Source organism: Talpa occidentalis, unplaced genomic scaffold (genome assembly GCF_014898055.3).
Source record: "Talpa occidentalis isolate TD23 unplaced genomic scaffold, MPIMG_talOcc4v2.1 talOcc4.14, whole genome shotgun sequence".
Taxonomy (NCBI): domain Eukaryota; kingdom Metazoa; phylum Chordata; class Mammalia; order Eulipotyphla; family Talpidae; genus Talpa; species Talpa occidentalis.
In genome coordinates, this window is record NW_023601433.1 from 66404323 (window position 1) to 66419031 (window position 14709).

The 14709-nt window shown below is 33.9% G+C and overlaps 1 protein-coding gene across 2 annotated transcripts in view; it reads left to right on the forward strand.

The window, feature by feature from the left end:
- The window catches only part of PLXDC2 (plexin domain containing 2), a 397075-nt gene that overhangs the window by 310247 nt on the left and 72119 nt on the right, over positions 1–14709 (forward strand). For both annotated transcript variants that reach the window (XM_054695116.1, XM_054695115.1), the window contains 2 exons: positions 2265–2360; positions 2675–2756. In XM_054695116.1, coding sequence (XP_054551091.1) covers positions 2265–2360; positions 2675–2756 — 178 coding nt within the window. The remainder of the gene's footprint in view (positions 1–2264; positions 2361–2674; positions 2757–14709) is intronic.

Genomic DNA, 14709 nt, shown 5'->3' on the forward strand with positions numbered 1-14709 from the left:
GTAACAGTGTGGCAAGGCATGTTATTTATTTCCAAGAACTAAATTGTTTAGCAAAATGCATGGGGAAGAAGCATAGAGGAACACATCTTATTTAGACCAAAGCAGAAGCCAAGAAATCTTTGTATATGCCTTGAAAGTTAAGTTAAAAGAGACGCTGTTCATATGCCTCAACAAATCTTATTGATACCAGGAGATCAACGTTTTTTCTAATGTTTCGTGAAAATCTACACTTTGAAAAGTATATATACATCTTTCACTTATACCAAAGTGAAATTAATTGAAGCTTTTTTTTAAGTTTCGTTATTTATGTCTTTAAATAATTTTTATATATTTATTTTTATTTTTATATTCCCCATAAATTGCGACCTCCTTATTTTGACCCCAATCCCTCCCCTCCCCACGCCCCACCCCCCATAGAGTGTCTCTGGTTCATAGTTGTTTGTTGATTTTGATTTTTACTTTCTTATAATTATTCTTTTTCCTGGTCCCTTATTTAAGTTTTCTAGATTCCTGCTGGAAGGGATCATGCTCAGCAAAATAAGCCAGAAAGAAAAAGAAAAATACCGGATGGTCTCACTCATAGCAGGAATCTAGAATCTAATTGAAGCTTTTAAACAGTGTTTTCCAATGTGATAAATTTGAAGAGCTCACTGAATGGCTCTGGAGTCATCCTTGCCCACAAAACCTTCACTTTGGGGCAAGCCCCTCCCCGTTCTACTTCTGGAGTAAAATTTCATGATGAAAAATCAGAAATGGGTGAAATGACATATATGGGGAAAAGTAGAGATCTGAAAATAAATGTTTGACTTTCCAGTCTGCAAACTGTTGAGTGTGTTGGTATTGACAGTTCCTGAACACTTACACTAACAGACAACTCACTGTTATCCTAGTTACCACACTCTTTAATTCCAAAAAGAGGTAAATTTTGAGTCTGTTGACTTTAGCCAAAATTTAACTTTCTTTAAGATGATATGGGAGAGAGACAGATTCCTAGAAACTTGATTCCAGAGTTTTAATGTGATTTCAGTGAAATTATATCTGTAGAAATTAGATTATTATTTGTAACACACAGCCAGTACTAGCTATAGTTGCCTAACTAAAGTTAGACAGAAATCACATTTGACATTTACTGAGCAATTACAGTGTGAAAGCATTGTTCTAAGGAAATTTTTCATATTTTAATTCTCAAAACAATTTGTGATACAAGTGATATTATCTCTAATTTATAGATGAGGAAACTGAGGTAGAGAAGGTCTAACAAAGGAGCCCAGGATGACAGATGCATAATAGCAAAACTGGAATGTGGAGAAAGCACACTGTTAAAGAGCTTGAATTATTAATCCCCTTGACATGACTTTTGAAGTGTGGATATTATAATATTTTTTAAGTAGCTTCCCAAATAATTCCTGATATATATGATAGTGCTCACGAAGTGCGCTTCTGTCATTACAAGCATTCCAAGAGCTAACTAAAACACTGATAAAATTCCTTTTCTATTTATGTTTACCAAAGTCAGACAAATCCATTAAATTAAGGATCAGGTCTTTTTAGAAAGATGCTGTTTAATATATTTTATCAACAGCCTTGTTTTGCTGTAAAATTTGTTTATATTTTATCTGATTTTTAATTAGTAAAGTTTTTGTCAAAGTCTCCATCTAACTTATTTCTCAAGGATACTGCCAGATTTACTGATGAATTATTATAAATTCCTGCATGTGACATAGTTGTTAATTATTCCTTCCTTAGATATGATACAGTATATTTAATAAATAGCACCACTGATGTTTTAAAATGACTTAAGTTCTCTTGTTTTTATTAAATTTATTTTAACCTTTTAATGCACTCTGGCTATCAATTTGCAAAAGTCTAACAAAAGGGTTCACTTAAGCTTATTTTTTGGAGAAATTATCTCTTCTTACCTTCTGATTTCATATGTCAAAATTGTCCAAAATATATAACTCTATCAAGAAAATGTCTTAGAGATGTTCTGGGTGACATTGTGTGGGGGGGAGTCCTACTAGTTAAGAGATTTCTGGAGACACTAAACATTTTCAACTTCATTGATTAAAAAAACTTCCAAGCAGATGGGCACATGGTTTTCAGGGTTTTTATAATTAGTCTCTTCACAAGGATTGATTCTTTTAAATTTTTACTTTTAAGCTGCAGGTGAAAAGCATATAATTCTGCATTCATTAGTAAAATGCTGTTGTTTTAAAAGTTAAGAAATATTGAAAACTGGATTTTTCTCATTTTTGTTTTTGCAGATGTTCGAAGAAGAACAATTTATGAATATCATCGAGTAGAGTTACAAATGTCAAAAATTACCAACATTTCAGCTGTGGAGATGACTCCACTGCCTAGTAAGTGAACGTATAAACATAGCTATATTGAAGAAAATGATTCACAAGTTTGATGATCTTTTCTGTTTGCCAATAATTATAACATGGTGCTTGGCAAGCATGGTATCTTGATTCTGTGTGTGTATTAGGGGGTGGGTGAGTAATTTTTATTCTAATTGAACAATCATTTTATTCTAATTAATCATTTTTTATTCTATTGAACAATATTCAATATTCTAATTGAACAACAATCATTTTGGGATTTGGATTTGTGTTCATTTTTTTCTTCAAGCTGCCATTTCCCCTTAATGAAGCTATTCTCTCCTTATTTCTAGCATGTCTCCAGTTTAACAGTTGTGGCCCCTGTGTATCCTCTCAGATTGGCTTCAACTGCAGTTGGTGTAGTAAACTTCAAAGGTAAAAACTAATCATTGAAAAATTTGTGGCTTCTACTCCTCCATTGAGTGTTCAGTGTGTCAGACTCTCAGTTCGGTATACATAAACAAGTGTGTGTGTTTAAAAATATACCATAACCAAAATACAAAAGAAAAATGCTTAAAAGTGAGAATTCTAATATTTCCCTATGTCTGATTGCTCAAAAATTACCAAGAATAAGATCATTCATTGTCATTAAGATCTTATGGCATATATTTTTAATCTCTATGGGACATAACATAGATGATGGTTATAACTGATAAGTCTACAGATCAATCATTTTTGGTCTGTAGTTTAAATAAAACCTAGTATGAGATACCTTTACCTGGAATGGCTTATGCATAATCATATGTACTTTTTTTTGCACAGAAGAACCTCGGTGTAGGCCAGAGGTGTGTTGGGGAGTGAGAATTCACCAGAGACAGAGTGGGGAACAGAACAGACAGATATACTGAAATACACAGCTGAGGGGAGCAACAGACGAGACAGGAGAGGTCTGTTGTGCCATGTGGGTCATCACTGAGGCCAGGATAGAACTCAGGCCATCATGGTGATAGCACTGAGACTTAACTCCTAGGCTTCCAAGGAGGCCCCAACATACACTTTTGATCTAAATGCCTATAAATTTCTCAAAGGTACTAACCAAGATTAGAGGTGTAGTCTAAGATTGAGAAACAAAAGTAACACTAAATGATTTTTACATAAATAGAATGCATGATTTGGGCTTAAACCTCAAATGGCATCATTTACTGGTATCAAAGAGATGTCCTGATTTTCATTTATGGAAAAGAGAATTTCAATCCCTGGAGTTTTTCAGACTGAACGATCATTTATTGGAAATACAGAGGGAAATTTTTTAAATGTTTTGTTACTTAACAACTATTTTGTGCGTCACTTGTGTTCAAGCTCTGGGGAAGTCGCACTGAATAACAAATATATTGTCCCTGACCCCCATGTAGTTTATCATTTGTCTGGGAATAAGTCCTCTCTCATGTTCAGCATCTAAAAAATCTTCCTCTGGTGGAGAACCAAGTGTTTCAGTTCTTGACTAGTTTATGTTGCAGCACTTTTTAGTGTCTGAGGATCCTGTGTCTTATCATCTTGCTACAGCATTTGCTGTTGTGATAGAGGCATGTTCAAGAGTACTTTTAAAGTTATTGAAGTCTAAATTTCCTAACTTTGAGGCACCCACTATAATACTGTGGTCAGAGCAATATAATTTATTATAACCTCTGTTTTGTTTTCAATTTGATGTTCCAATAATTCCCTTTATATAATGGATTTCAGATTGTGAAAAGCAAGCAGGCAATTAAGATTCTTGAAGTAGATTTTAACTTAGCTGTATCTCCAGAGTGGAAAGAAGCCAGGGATTGTGGTCATGTATATTCATATTTTGCTGACATCCCATGTAAATTGCCATCATATCTGGAGTTGCTCAAAATCCATTTAGATCACCACCAAAATGAATTTAAAGAATTGGCATTTTAATATGAAAATTTAAATAATACTGAACTCAAACATGAAAGATGCCCAAAAGAATTAAGTAGAAGACCCTGGTATGGGAACATACATAATTCCAGTTGCAGTTCAGCAGCTGGAAATCTTTCTAAACCATGCATCTGTGTTAACTGCCCATCTCCTGTGTTTCCCTGGCATCTTAGACAAACCTTCATCATTATGATTTTGCACAGAGCTTGTAGGTCTTGTTTATTTTATCTGTCTCCTTTTCTAAGCTCTGGTTTATTAAAGTATATTTTGTATCTCTGGTTTATTAAGGAGCTTTTATAAAAATAATTCAGTAAGACCAGAAAAGATTTTTTTCTTCCATCCATCTTAATTTCTCCATTGAAATTATGAATTTACCTGGTACGGTACAAAATGAATGAATGAATGAATGAATGATGATTCCAAATGAAGAAATCATGACTAGATTGTCTGGGAACAAAGACCTTCCCAAAATGAGGGGCTTTCAGTGCTGAACTCAAGAAAGTTTAGGGATGATCAAAGCAAGTTAGTAAGCCAACCAGGGTACTATTCGTAAGTGTTATTATGGCAAATGAATGTTTGAGACACTTAGAAATCTACCTTCCACTGGGTTTCATAATGGTTTTAAAAAACACTTTGGTGGAAACGAGCAATTTTGACAATCAAAATGCATCCACAAATTGGAAATGACTGTAATATTTATACATCTATTTTATTGAGAAATTTCTCTGACAGACATTGCACCCAAGAAATTTTAAAAATATTTAACTCATATGGCACTTAGTACAATGGAGGAAACTGAGACTTGCAGGAACTAAGTTATTTGCACAGATTCTCATTTCTCTTGAGTTTAAAATTGAACCTCCATCTGTGTGATTCCGTGGCCTGTGGTATGGATGCCTCACCTGCTCTGCCTCGCACCTGCCAGACTGCAGGTGCACTGAGGAAGTTAATCTTCATTGGTTCCTGAAATGTTCATTGCTTCAGTAGACACACTACTGAAAATATGTTCATAATTGATGTTGCAAGTAACTTACATGCCTTTGAAATTGTCATAGAAAGAATGCAGAAGAATATTAAGCAAAGCAAAAGATTTTTGTATATTATAGTGTTTTTAAATAAAAAGATTAATGGGGAAAATGTGGTGATATATATGAATGAAAAAAATAATTCATCAAAGAATACTACAAAAAAAATCTGAAAGTTTTATGCATGTTACCATTTGGTACTTTTGTTGAATACAAACACTGGTTTAAAGTCTAGGATTTATTTTTAATTCTCCAGCCACCCATTCATATACATATCAAAATCTGCTTAATTAATTGGTTTAACTATGGCTCATTGCACTTTTGTTCAATTTAATTTCCCCGCTGCATTTATTTATGTCTCCTTAGACTTGTAATCTTTAAAATGTTTTGATTTTTTTATGAGAATTTTCCTTGACTTAAGAGCTTTTATTAAAATAATTCAGTAAGACCAGAAAAGTCTTATCCTAAGCAACACAAAAATTGCCTCTCAGATTTTTTTCTTCCATCCATCTTAATTTCTCCATTGTGTTCATTTATCACTGAATGATAATCAGTTACTGGTCATTATTTGAGCTCTCAAATTGGGCTTACTCTAAAAAGAAAAGATAATTTAAACTTGTTTATTTCCTTTAATTTCTATTTTTGGGGAGAAAAAAACTAAAGCAGAATGTCTATAATGGCTTACCCAAGGTCTAGGAGAATAAAATCCATGATCAAAAATGTTTGCTTAGAATAGATGTCCATTTTTACTTCTAAGTAAAAATGTTTTTCTTTCTTCACTGCAAATTGAGAGGATTTGAATCAATCAATTTCAACTATACTTTATATCTTCACTTATTCAACAAAAGTTTTGAGTGTCTGTGTTCCGGTTACTAACTGAGATTGTCGGTTCAGTGATCAACAAAATAAGAAAAGATCACTTCTGAGATAGAACTTACACTTTGAGTATGAGGAGACAGATTTTAAGCAAATAGAGGTAGCAGTGAGCATGAAACACAGAGGTAGTTAGAACAATAATCAAGTATTAATCAAAGCTACAGCCATCATGGTGAGGGCAGAGATGTATTTCAAAGGAAGTGGCAAGTGCATTGGTCTTATAGTGTGTTTAAGCTTGATCTGAAAAAGAATGGGAAACAACACAGTGATTTGAGAGCATTGTGGGTGAGATCAAAAGGGTTGCAAGGACAACTTTGCAAGGACAACTTTTGCAAGGACAAACCAGCAAGAGTGATGAGATTTCCATCTTTAGTGTTTAGAAAAACTTAAACAGAGGGGTGATGTGAGTTAATTTTATTTTAATAATACAACTCTGCTCCAAAAATTATTGCCTTTTTTACCTTTTTCTTTTTTGGTTTTTGAGGCAACAAGAATGAAAAGGGAGAGAGTGGTAGAAAGAATGTGCTGTTGTGTACAGGAAGTTGGTAGCAGCTTAGACAAGAATAACTGTAGAATCGGGAGAGATGAATGAATGTTATGTGTACTTTGGAAGGAGACAAGTTTCTCACTAAAAGATAAGAATGAAGAAAAAGGGAAAGGAAAATGAAGGATACGTTCTAGATTTCTGTTGTGCTATTTTATGGATATTTTGTTTACTGAGCTAGGTAAAATGGCACAAGAAAAATAGACTGGGGTGGGGCAAAATAAAGATTTTGGTTGGCAGCAGATTCAGTTGGAGATGCCTATCAGATTTTAAGTGGAAATCTTGAGTAGGTGGCTCTGTATAAACCAGAAATTATACAATTATACAAAGAGATTATGGCTAGAGGTTCAGATTGGAATGTCATTATCATATAGATAGTGTTTAAATTCATGGGAACAAATGATATCAGCTATGGAGAAATGTAAATTGAAAGTAGAAGTTCCAGGAAGTAGCCTGTGGCATGAGTATTGAGATATAATACAAATTTTCATTACAAAAAATATTTTAAAGTATATTTTTATATACATATGTCTATATAGACAGGAATACCTCTGAAAAGATATAGGCAAGGGATACCTCTGAAAAGAGAGTAATAACAATATTTGTCCCTGGGGATATGAACTTGAGGAAAAAAGGAGGAATCAGCAAAGGAGAAACAAGATAACATAAACCCATTAAAGGGTAGAAATACAGTCTTATTCATCTTAGTGTCTTCCACAATCCCCAGCACAGTGTCTGCCTAATATGGGACTTTAATACATGGTTGGTTTAAACTATGTAGATAACTGAGATCAGAAATTTCCACTTTCCTGAGTATTCTAATTGCCCACTTTATTAATAACCATCTACTTTGACAGTGTCATAAATGGTTATCAAAGGAACTAAATTGATGCCTGGCATAAAATGTCAACATTCATAAAAAAGCATTTTGAACACTGGGGAGTTAGTGTCTTGGGGACTTGCTTTTAAAGGATTTTCTATCATTTTGCTATGTTAAATTTCCCTTTTAAAAATATCTATAGCAATAACTTAGAGATTTGCTGTACTTTTTCTTTTCCCTACAAGTGGTGCTGTGGTTTTATTTGTTCTATTTTATTGACCATTGCTAGCTTCAGTAGGGACTGAGGCCTGTTTTTGCAGTTGCTGAGACACGAGGGTGGGGAGGGCCTTGGAGGGATCCAGCCATTGCTGTGAACGTGCAGTGCTGGTGGTGGTGGGTGATGCCTGTTTGTGGCAAAACCACTCTCTCTCCTCTTTGGGGTTCCAGATCTGAGACTCAGCATCTGAGAACTGTCATTGTGCCTCTATGTCTGCACCAGCCCCAAATGGGGAAGGGGCAGAGGGGAAAGTGCAGTCTTAGAGCATGTTCTCAGTTCTTCTCCTTACCAGAAATTCAGCTTGTTTGAAGTACCCTAGCATTTTCCTCTTAAGCAGAAATGTTTGTCTCCTTGTTTCTGTTCTCATTCCTCAAGGCTCCTGGCTAAACTAGCAGCCCTACCTCCTGTGTCCTCTTCCCTGGACAGGGAAACTGCACGAGTTGAAAATTGGCATAAAGAGAAAAATGTTAATATATCATCATATTCCCACTTGTAGAATTTGCATTTTTACCATATGCACATGTTACTGATATTGCATTAATCAACATATAAACATTTTTAAAAGGAAGGACATGTATATAGATAATATATTACAGTGTGCTAGTAAAATATGGATACTATGGTAGATAGTACTAAAGCAAAGGAGTCTTTCAGGAGCAGAAAATTATCACTGCTGAATGTATCAATTACATTTGTTTCCTCTGGAAAAATGGCATTTGGCTCAGTAGCCTTGGGTATAAAATGCATATATTTATTTTGAGTTTTGGAAAACAATGGTGTTGATCTATCTACCTACCTATCGATCTATCTTTTAGTATCTGCTTATGTACCTATCATTTTTCTTTTTGCATTTTGATCTCTATCTCTACAATCTGCCAGTCACATAAGGATGTCTGTGAAAACAGAATAGAAACCATTTGTCCTTTTTTCCAAACTTTAAAGCAACGGGTGCTCAAACCAAGCCTCCTGATACTTCAAGGCATTCCTTTAGTCATCTTTGATTTTCCAGTAAGTGAGTACTATGTTTGCTTTCCATCTGAACACCATTTGGTAAACTGGATATAAAAGTCTGTAGAATCATTCAGCGTCACATCTGCTTATAATTGTTTGTACAAGATATTCCAAGTGATTTCAAAATTTTACTTATCTGGTTGTATTTTATGTGGTGATAATTTAGAAAACAAAAAAACTTCAACAAATGCAACCTAATATTTATAGAGCATCTAAATATTGAACATTTTAGTGCTAAATTATATATCCTATTTTCTTTTCTTGCCTGCACCTATAAAATAATGAGTTCCCCCGGAAATAATTAAAAGTTAATTGTCCAAGAATGAAATTGAATTTGCTCAATTTGAAAACAGTAGGTGCTAAATTGTTATGGGAAAAAATATGATCATTAAAGGACAAGGGAATACAAATTTTAAAGCAAGAAAACAAGTTCACACTTGGTTTCTGTAAAAAAAATTAACATTACTATTTGTATTGATATCACCTTAGATTAACAGTTTTATTGAACTAACTGACATTGTGTTAAAAGGAACCATTTAATAAAAGTACTTTATGATTTAGCGATTTGTCTTGCTGGCAATCTAGTATCAAAATATAGAAAATATTCAAATTTCAGTATGTTCATACTGAAGCCAGATCTTTAATACTTATGTAAGAAAGTGATAAAAATGTCATTGAGAGAGTTTCTGATATTTTGCTTTCTGCTAGAATCTATCCCCAAGTAAAATTGAAATATGACTATTTCATAGTTCTTAAAGTTCTAAGATATATACATTAAGATTTAATGAAATTTTTAAATACTACCATTTATTTTCTTTCCAGACCTGAATCAGAAATATAAGTTTCCCCAATAAAAGAGCTTTCCAGTATTTTTGAGGGAAATTATATAATAGCAATTCTGTAACTGATGGGAAAGTGGAGGGAATTCAGTAATTCAGCAATGCATATATTAATCCTGTTACTTATTTCTAATGACAGCTAGGTAGTACTATATCTTTTTATGTAATTTTAGGGCAGTCTAACCAAGCTCGTATATGTTATTATGGAAAATAAAGAAGGAAGTATTTGGAATAAAAATAAGATTGATTCAAAAAATATTAACATTCAGATATTACTTTTCTGATATATTATAGAAAGGGATTAGACTCTTTTTCCATCCTAGATGGCCACTTTTTCACCTTAGTTTTTGAATTTTCAGTTCAATGACAAGTCATAGTCAAGGGGGAACTATTCTTTCATGAAGCATGACCTTGGTTGCAAGGATTTCTAATGATAGGTTTGCCTAAAAACACATAGATTTTGTATGCCTAAAAGAATGTCTTCTCACTGCCACAGAAAACCAATGTATTGACCTGTGCTTGAATCAGAATTAATCCCTCCCTTCTCTGCACTCAGCAAGTACATACATTTATCGTTCCCCAATTGCCTGCTGTTGCTGTTGCTACTACTGGGAAATCTCAGGAGCTTGAAAGAAAGGACATGGGTGGATGATTTAAGGATAAGAATGTCTTATAAATGGATATACTTAACATAATTATTATAGCTACCATTTGATCTACGTGCCAAATTCATAGGAAAGTCTTTGACTAAAATATTTTAATTCTATTATCTCATTTAATCCTCGTAATCATATTAAGAGACAAGTGTTGGGATCCCTGTTTTACAGTTTAAATAAATACAAATTACAAATGTTGAAAAGCTTATCCAAGGTTGCAAAATTCATAATTGGTGGAGGCAGGGTTTAAAATTTAAAAAAATGTGAGGATGGATGTATGCTTGTAGAGATGAAAAAAAATATGCTACAGTTAATATTGCTCCATTAATCTTCCACATCCAATCTTATAACATGTAGCTTTGCCAAGTATGTGTGCATGCTGGACAAGCATTGGGAAGAGGAAGGCAATCTTCCCTGAGCACTAAAATGGTTTAGCCTATTTACACTAACCTCCATTTGAGCATGTTTGAATAGTTTGCTGTGAAAGATACATGTGGAATGTCCTTTAACAATATTTAAACCAAAGTGCATGATCGGCACGATAAGGTCATCATGAAAATTAACCATGAATTCAAGAAACTAGTAACAATAGCACATATATAGAGTGCTCATGGACCAAGAAAAATAAGATTAAAATAGCATGTAGCAAAAAATGGTATATGAAAAATATATTTCATATAGGAGAATTTTCACCTATGTCTGTATTACTTTATTCCTTATCAAGTTTTCTATACATGTGTAGGGGTAGTAAGGCCACTAAGCAGGTTTTCTGATCCAGCAGATGGTAAAGAGTCTTGGAGCCCTCAGTGGCTTTCTCTGGCTTTTATTGAGCTGTTACATATAGAGCAGCAACCAGGTAGACAGCAGGCAGGGGTGCCAGGAGGCCAGCAGACCCCTATGCCCCCAGCAAGTCTTCACTCTCTGTGACTATCTTAATAGTCCCATGGCCCACAGAAGTAAACAAGATAGTTTGCAACAATGTAACCACTGCAGGTGCCCCATCAGGTAGGGCAATCCTAATGGTGGGAGGGCAGAATAGCCTGAAAACCATTTACCCAACCATTTATCCTACAACATGTATCAGGAAACAGAGCATAAGCAAATCTCTTCATTCCCTACACACTCAGTCTATGCAAAGAGAATAATTCTTGCTGCTTATTTCAGAAGAATGGACATAAAATAATGCAGACACTTCAATTTTAACATGCAAGTATAAACCTAGATTGTCTAAAATGACATAGTAAACAAGAATATATACATGGTAGTAGATAAAGAAAATGTAGAGTCCAGGAAATTTGACTACAAAGACCTACTAAATCTGAACTCAGAATTTGTAAATAGAAATGACTGTGAAGTGTGAGAATCAGATTCATTCCCTAAATGCCATATACGGAGTTGTCTCAGCTGGTCCCGGTGCCCTATTTCTTGTCTCTCACAAGTGCAGTGGTTTGCCCCATGAATCATATGCTCACCCTGCCTAACAGCTCTCTGGGGGTTCCTGATACTGTTTACATTTTAACTGCTATTTTGGATTCAGCACCTGAGGTAGAGCTAGAATTCCTAGGTTGGTTTGATTGTTCTCCACCATGGAATTCTTGTGACAGATACCATACTGCTCACAAACCTGAAGTATTTACTCTCTGGCCTTTAAAGGAAAAGTTTCCCAGATAAATGGAGGGCATATAATAAATGTGTTGATTAATGGGGGGAAAGTAATATATATATAAAATATATATAAAAAATTATTTTGTGAGAAAACAATGGCTATCTGGTTCTGCTGGGTTGAGTGAAGTGACCAGTGACAGCAGCATAAATGAGAAAAATACTGAGCATCCCCCAAGTCAGTAAATGAAGACCAGGTCAAACTCACATAATAGTGTTGAACAGTGATTAATAAAAATGATTTTGAGGGTATTGGACTGATGGGTCTTGTAAGCAACATTCTATGCCACATATTCTTATATGGTTTTTACTATATTTTTCTGAGTCAAAGGGATGTTCTCTGAAATACTAAGTCAGTTTCATTAAAAGCAAATCTAAAGAAAAAAGTAGATATCCAAGAATATTTCTGTTAACATAAGGTGACACTAACTGTATTTTATGAAGCAGAAAATTGCTTCACACCCAAATTCTTAAAATCCTTCTTTTTTGCCCCCTTTAATAAGACATAGAACATTTGTACACATGAGCTGCATAAAACTCTAATAGAATTAGCATTTAGTAATTTGATATTTTATATGCCTGACAAATCTGATGTGGAATAAAGCTAGGAAATAAAGAGGCAGAACACTGTTTTATGACCAAAATCATTCCTTAAAGTGGAATGAATTTACTACTCCATTTTTGGTAATCCCCATTAGGACCTGGGTCTGCTGCAATGTTAGAAACAGACCTTTCCAAGTGAGCTCACAAATTTATAGTGAAGAGGGAATAACAAAAATTTAAAAAGAAAACAAAATTGTATGTTTGCTAAAAGCCACTACTGTTATTCATGTTATTTTTTAAGTATTGATAATATAATGTATACAACTTGTATTCAAGAAGCAAATTGAAGTCTGGTATATAGTTTTTTTTTTTTTTTTTTTTTCAAAATTCGTAAACATGCAGCTTTTAAAGACCAAGAAAAAAGAAATCATCTGATATAATGTTTGAAATGCTGTAACAAATTCTCGTAGTCTTGGAAATATGTCCACCAAAACCAATTTACTTCATGAAATGTTCACTCTAAAGAGTTTAGAAGATGAAATTGAGTTCACCATGAGCAGACTATATCAATGGAGAAATAGAATGTTCTTTGACTAATATAAATTGATGAAATGGAACAATGATTATTTTCAAGTTTAAATGATCATTAAAGATCATTAAACAAGTATCTTTTAAGAGATGGTGTTCTCCTGACCATTTCAAGAGTCACTCAGTTATTATTATCTGGAATTATAATCACACATATTCAGGAACATAGAAAAAAGTTGCTTCTCTTCTTGGAGTGGCATCTTAATATTATGTTTTTAATGATCTCATAGTACTTGTCCGAAAGATTTAATTACCTTGTAAAATACAGTGATAACAAGACTGGATGACTAAAGTACACAAATGATTTAGCAAAATGCTTTTCAAACTTTCTCTTCTTAAGCAGGAGAAATAGTTTTGAAAAATGAAACTCTAAATACAATGCAGATAATATTTGATCTTGAGTCCAGATGTGGGCGGGGTCTTCACAGTCGAGCTCTCTCATCTCTTCTTCACCAGCTCCAGCATTTTTTAAGGATTTCTGAAAAATAAACCCTGGTCAGAGTTTAAAAATCAGCAATAATTGCTGGGTTTTGTAGTTAATAGGTACCAACCTTTCTAATTTACCTGTTTGGTTTTTTCTGCAGATCATTTCCCAAATCCTCTAACCCAGTACGATCAGAAAGATTTGTATTTTAAGTAATGACAAAGAAAGGAAATTTATTCATCTAGGACAATTTATTGTAGACACAGGGACAAATATAATGGTCTATTCCCTCATTGTCCTTTTCTAAATGTTTATGGTTCCAAACAGGAGAAAAGAAAAGTTATGACACTGTTCTTGAAGAAACTAGAAATACCAGTGTTTTTCATTTTTCTGTAAATTTCAACATTCCAAGTAAAATTCTGAAACTTTTAATAGTATAATAAAAGTTAGGATAAAGACCATTTTTTGATGAGACAATTATCTCATCCAGGGATACTTGTTCCTCACCAAGTCCAATTTTGCTATCTTGGCAAAACAGAGGTGAGTAGATTCATGCATGGATGATGTTCCTGAGGAAAACAAACATCTCTAAAAGACCCGGAGCCATTAATCTGAGAAACATGGAATAAAAATTTTTTGGTGAGAGGATAACATGTTCCAGGGACATTGCACACCCAAACCCCCAAGGCTTTATGTTCCCTCTTCTAAGCCAACAACAAAGTAAAAGTCACTGCTCTTTCCACTTTATGCATTTAAAGGTACCGTTTAAATAAATAACATTTGTTACAAAGTGAAGAAATTTTAAGAAAAGTTGCCCAAACTTAGAATCCTGAAATTTCCAATATTATTTGTGACTGAGTATTTACTTTAGCTGCTCATGATGATGAAGAGGACTCTCTTTTTTCTCTCTCCCTGAATATTCAACTCTCACTTCTGTTCGACCAATAGAGAAAAGTTGAATGCTTGGCAAGGAATATCTAGACTCTTAAGAAATTATTCATCAAAAAGATTTCTCCTCTTTGTTTTCTAATGCTAAATTTGTGACTAAAAATATTGGCTCAGGAATTGGAGGGTGTTATATGGATTTTCAGTTACATATACAGGTGACATTGTTTTTTTTCCAATAAGCACTTTAGATATTTGTTAGATGCTATGGAAGGTAAAAAAGCATAAAATAACTCA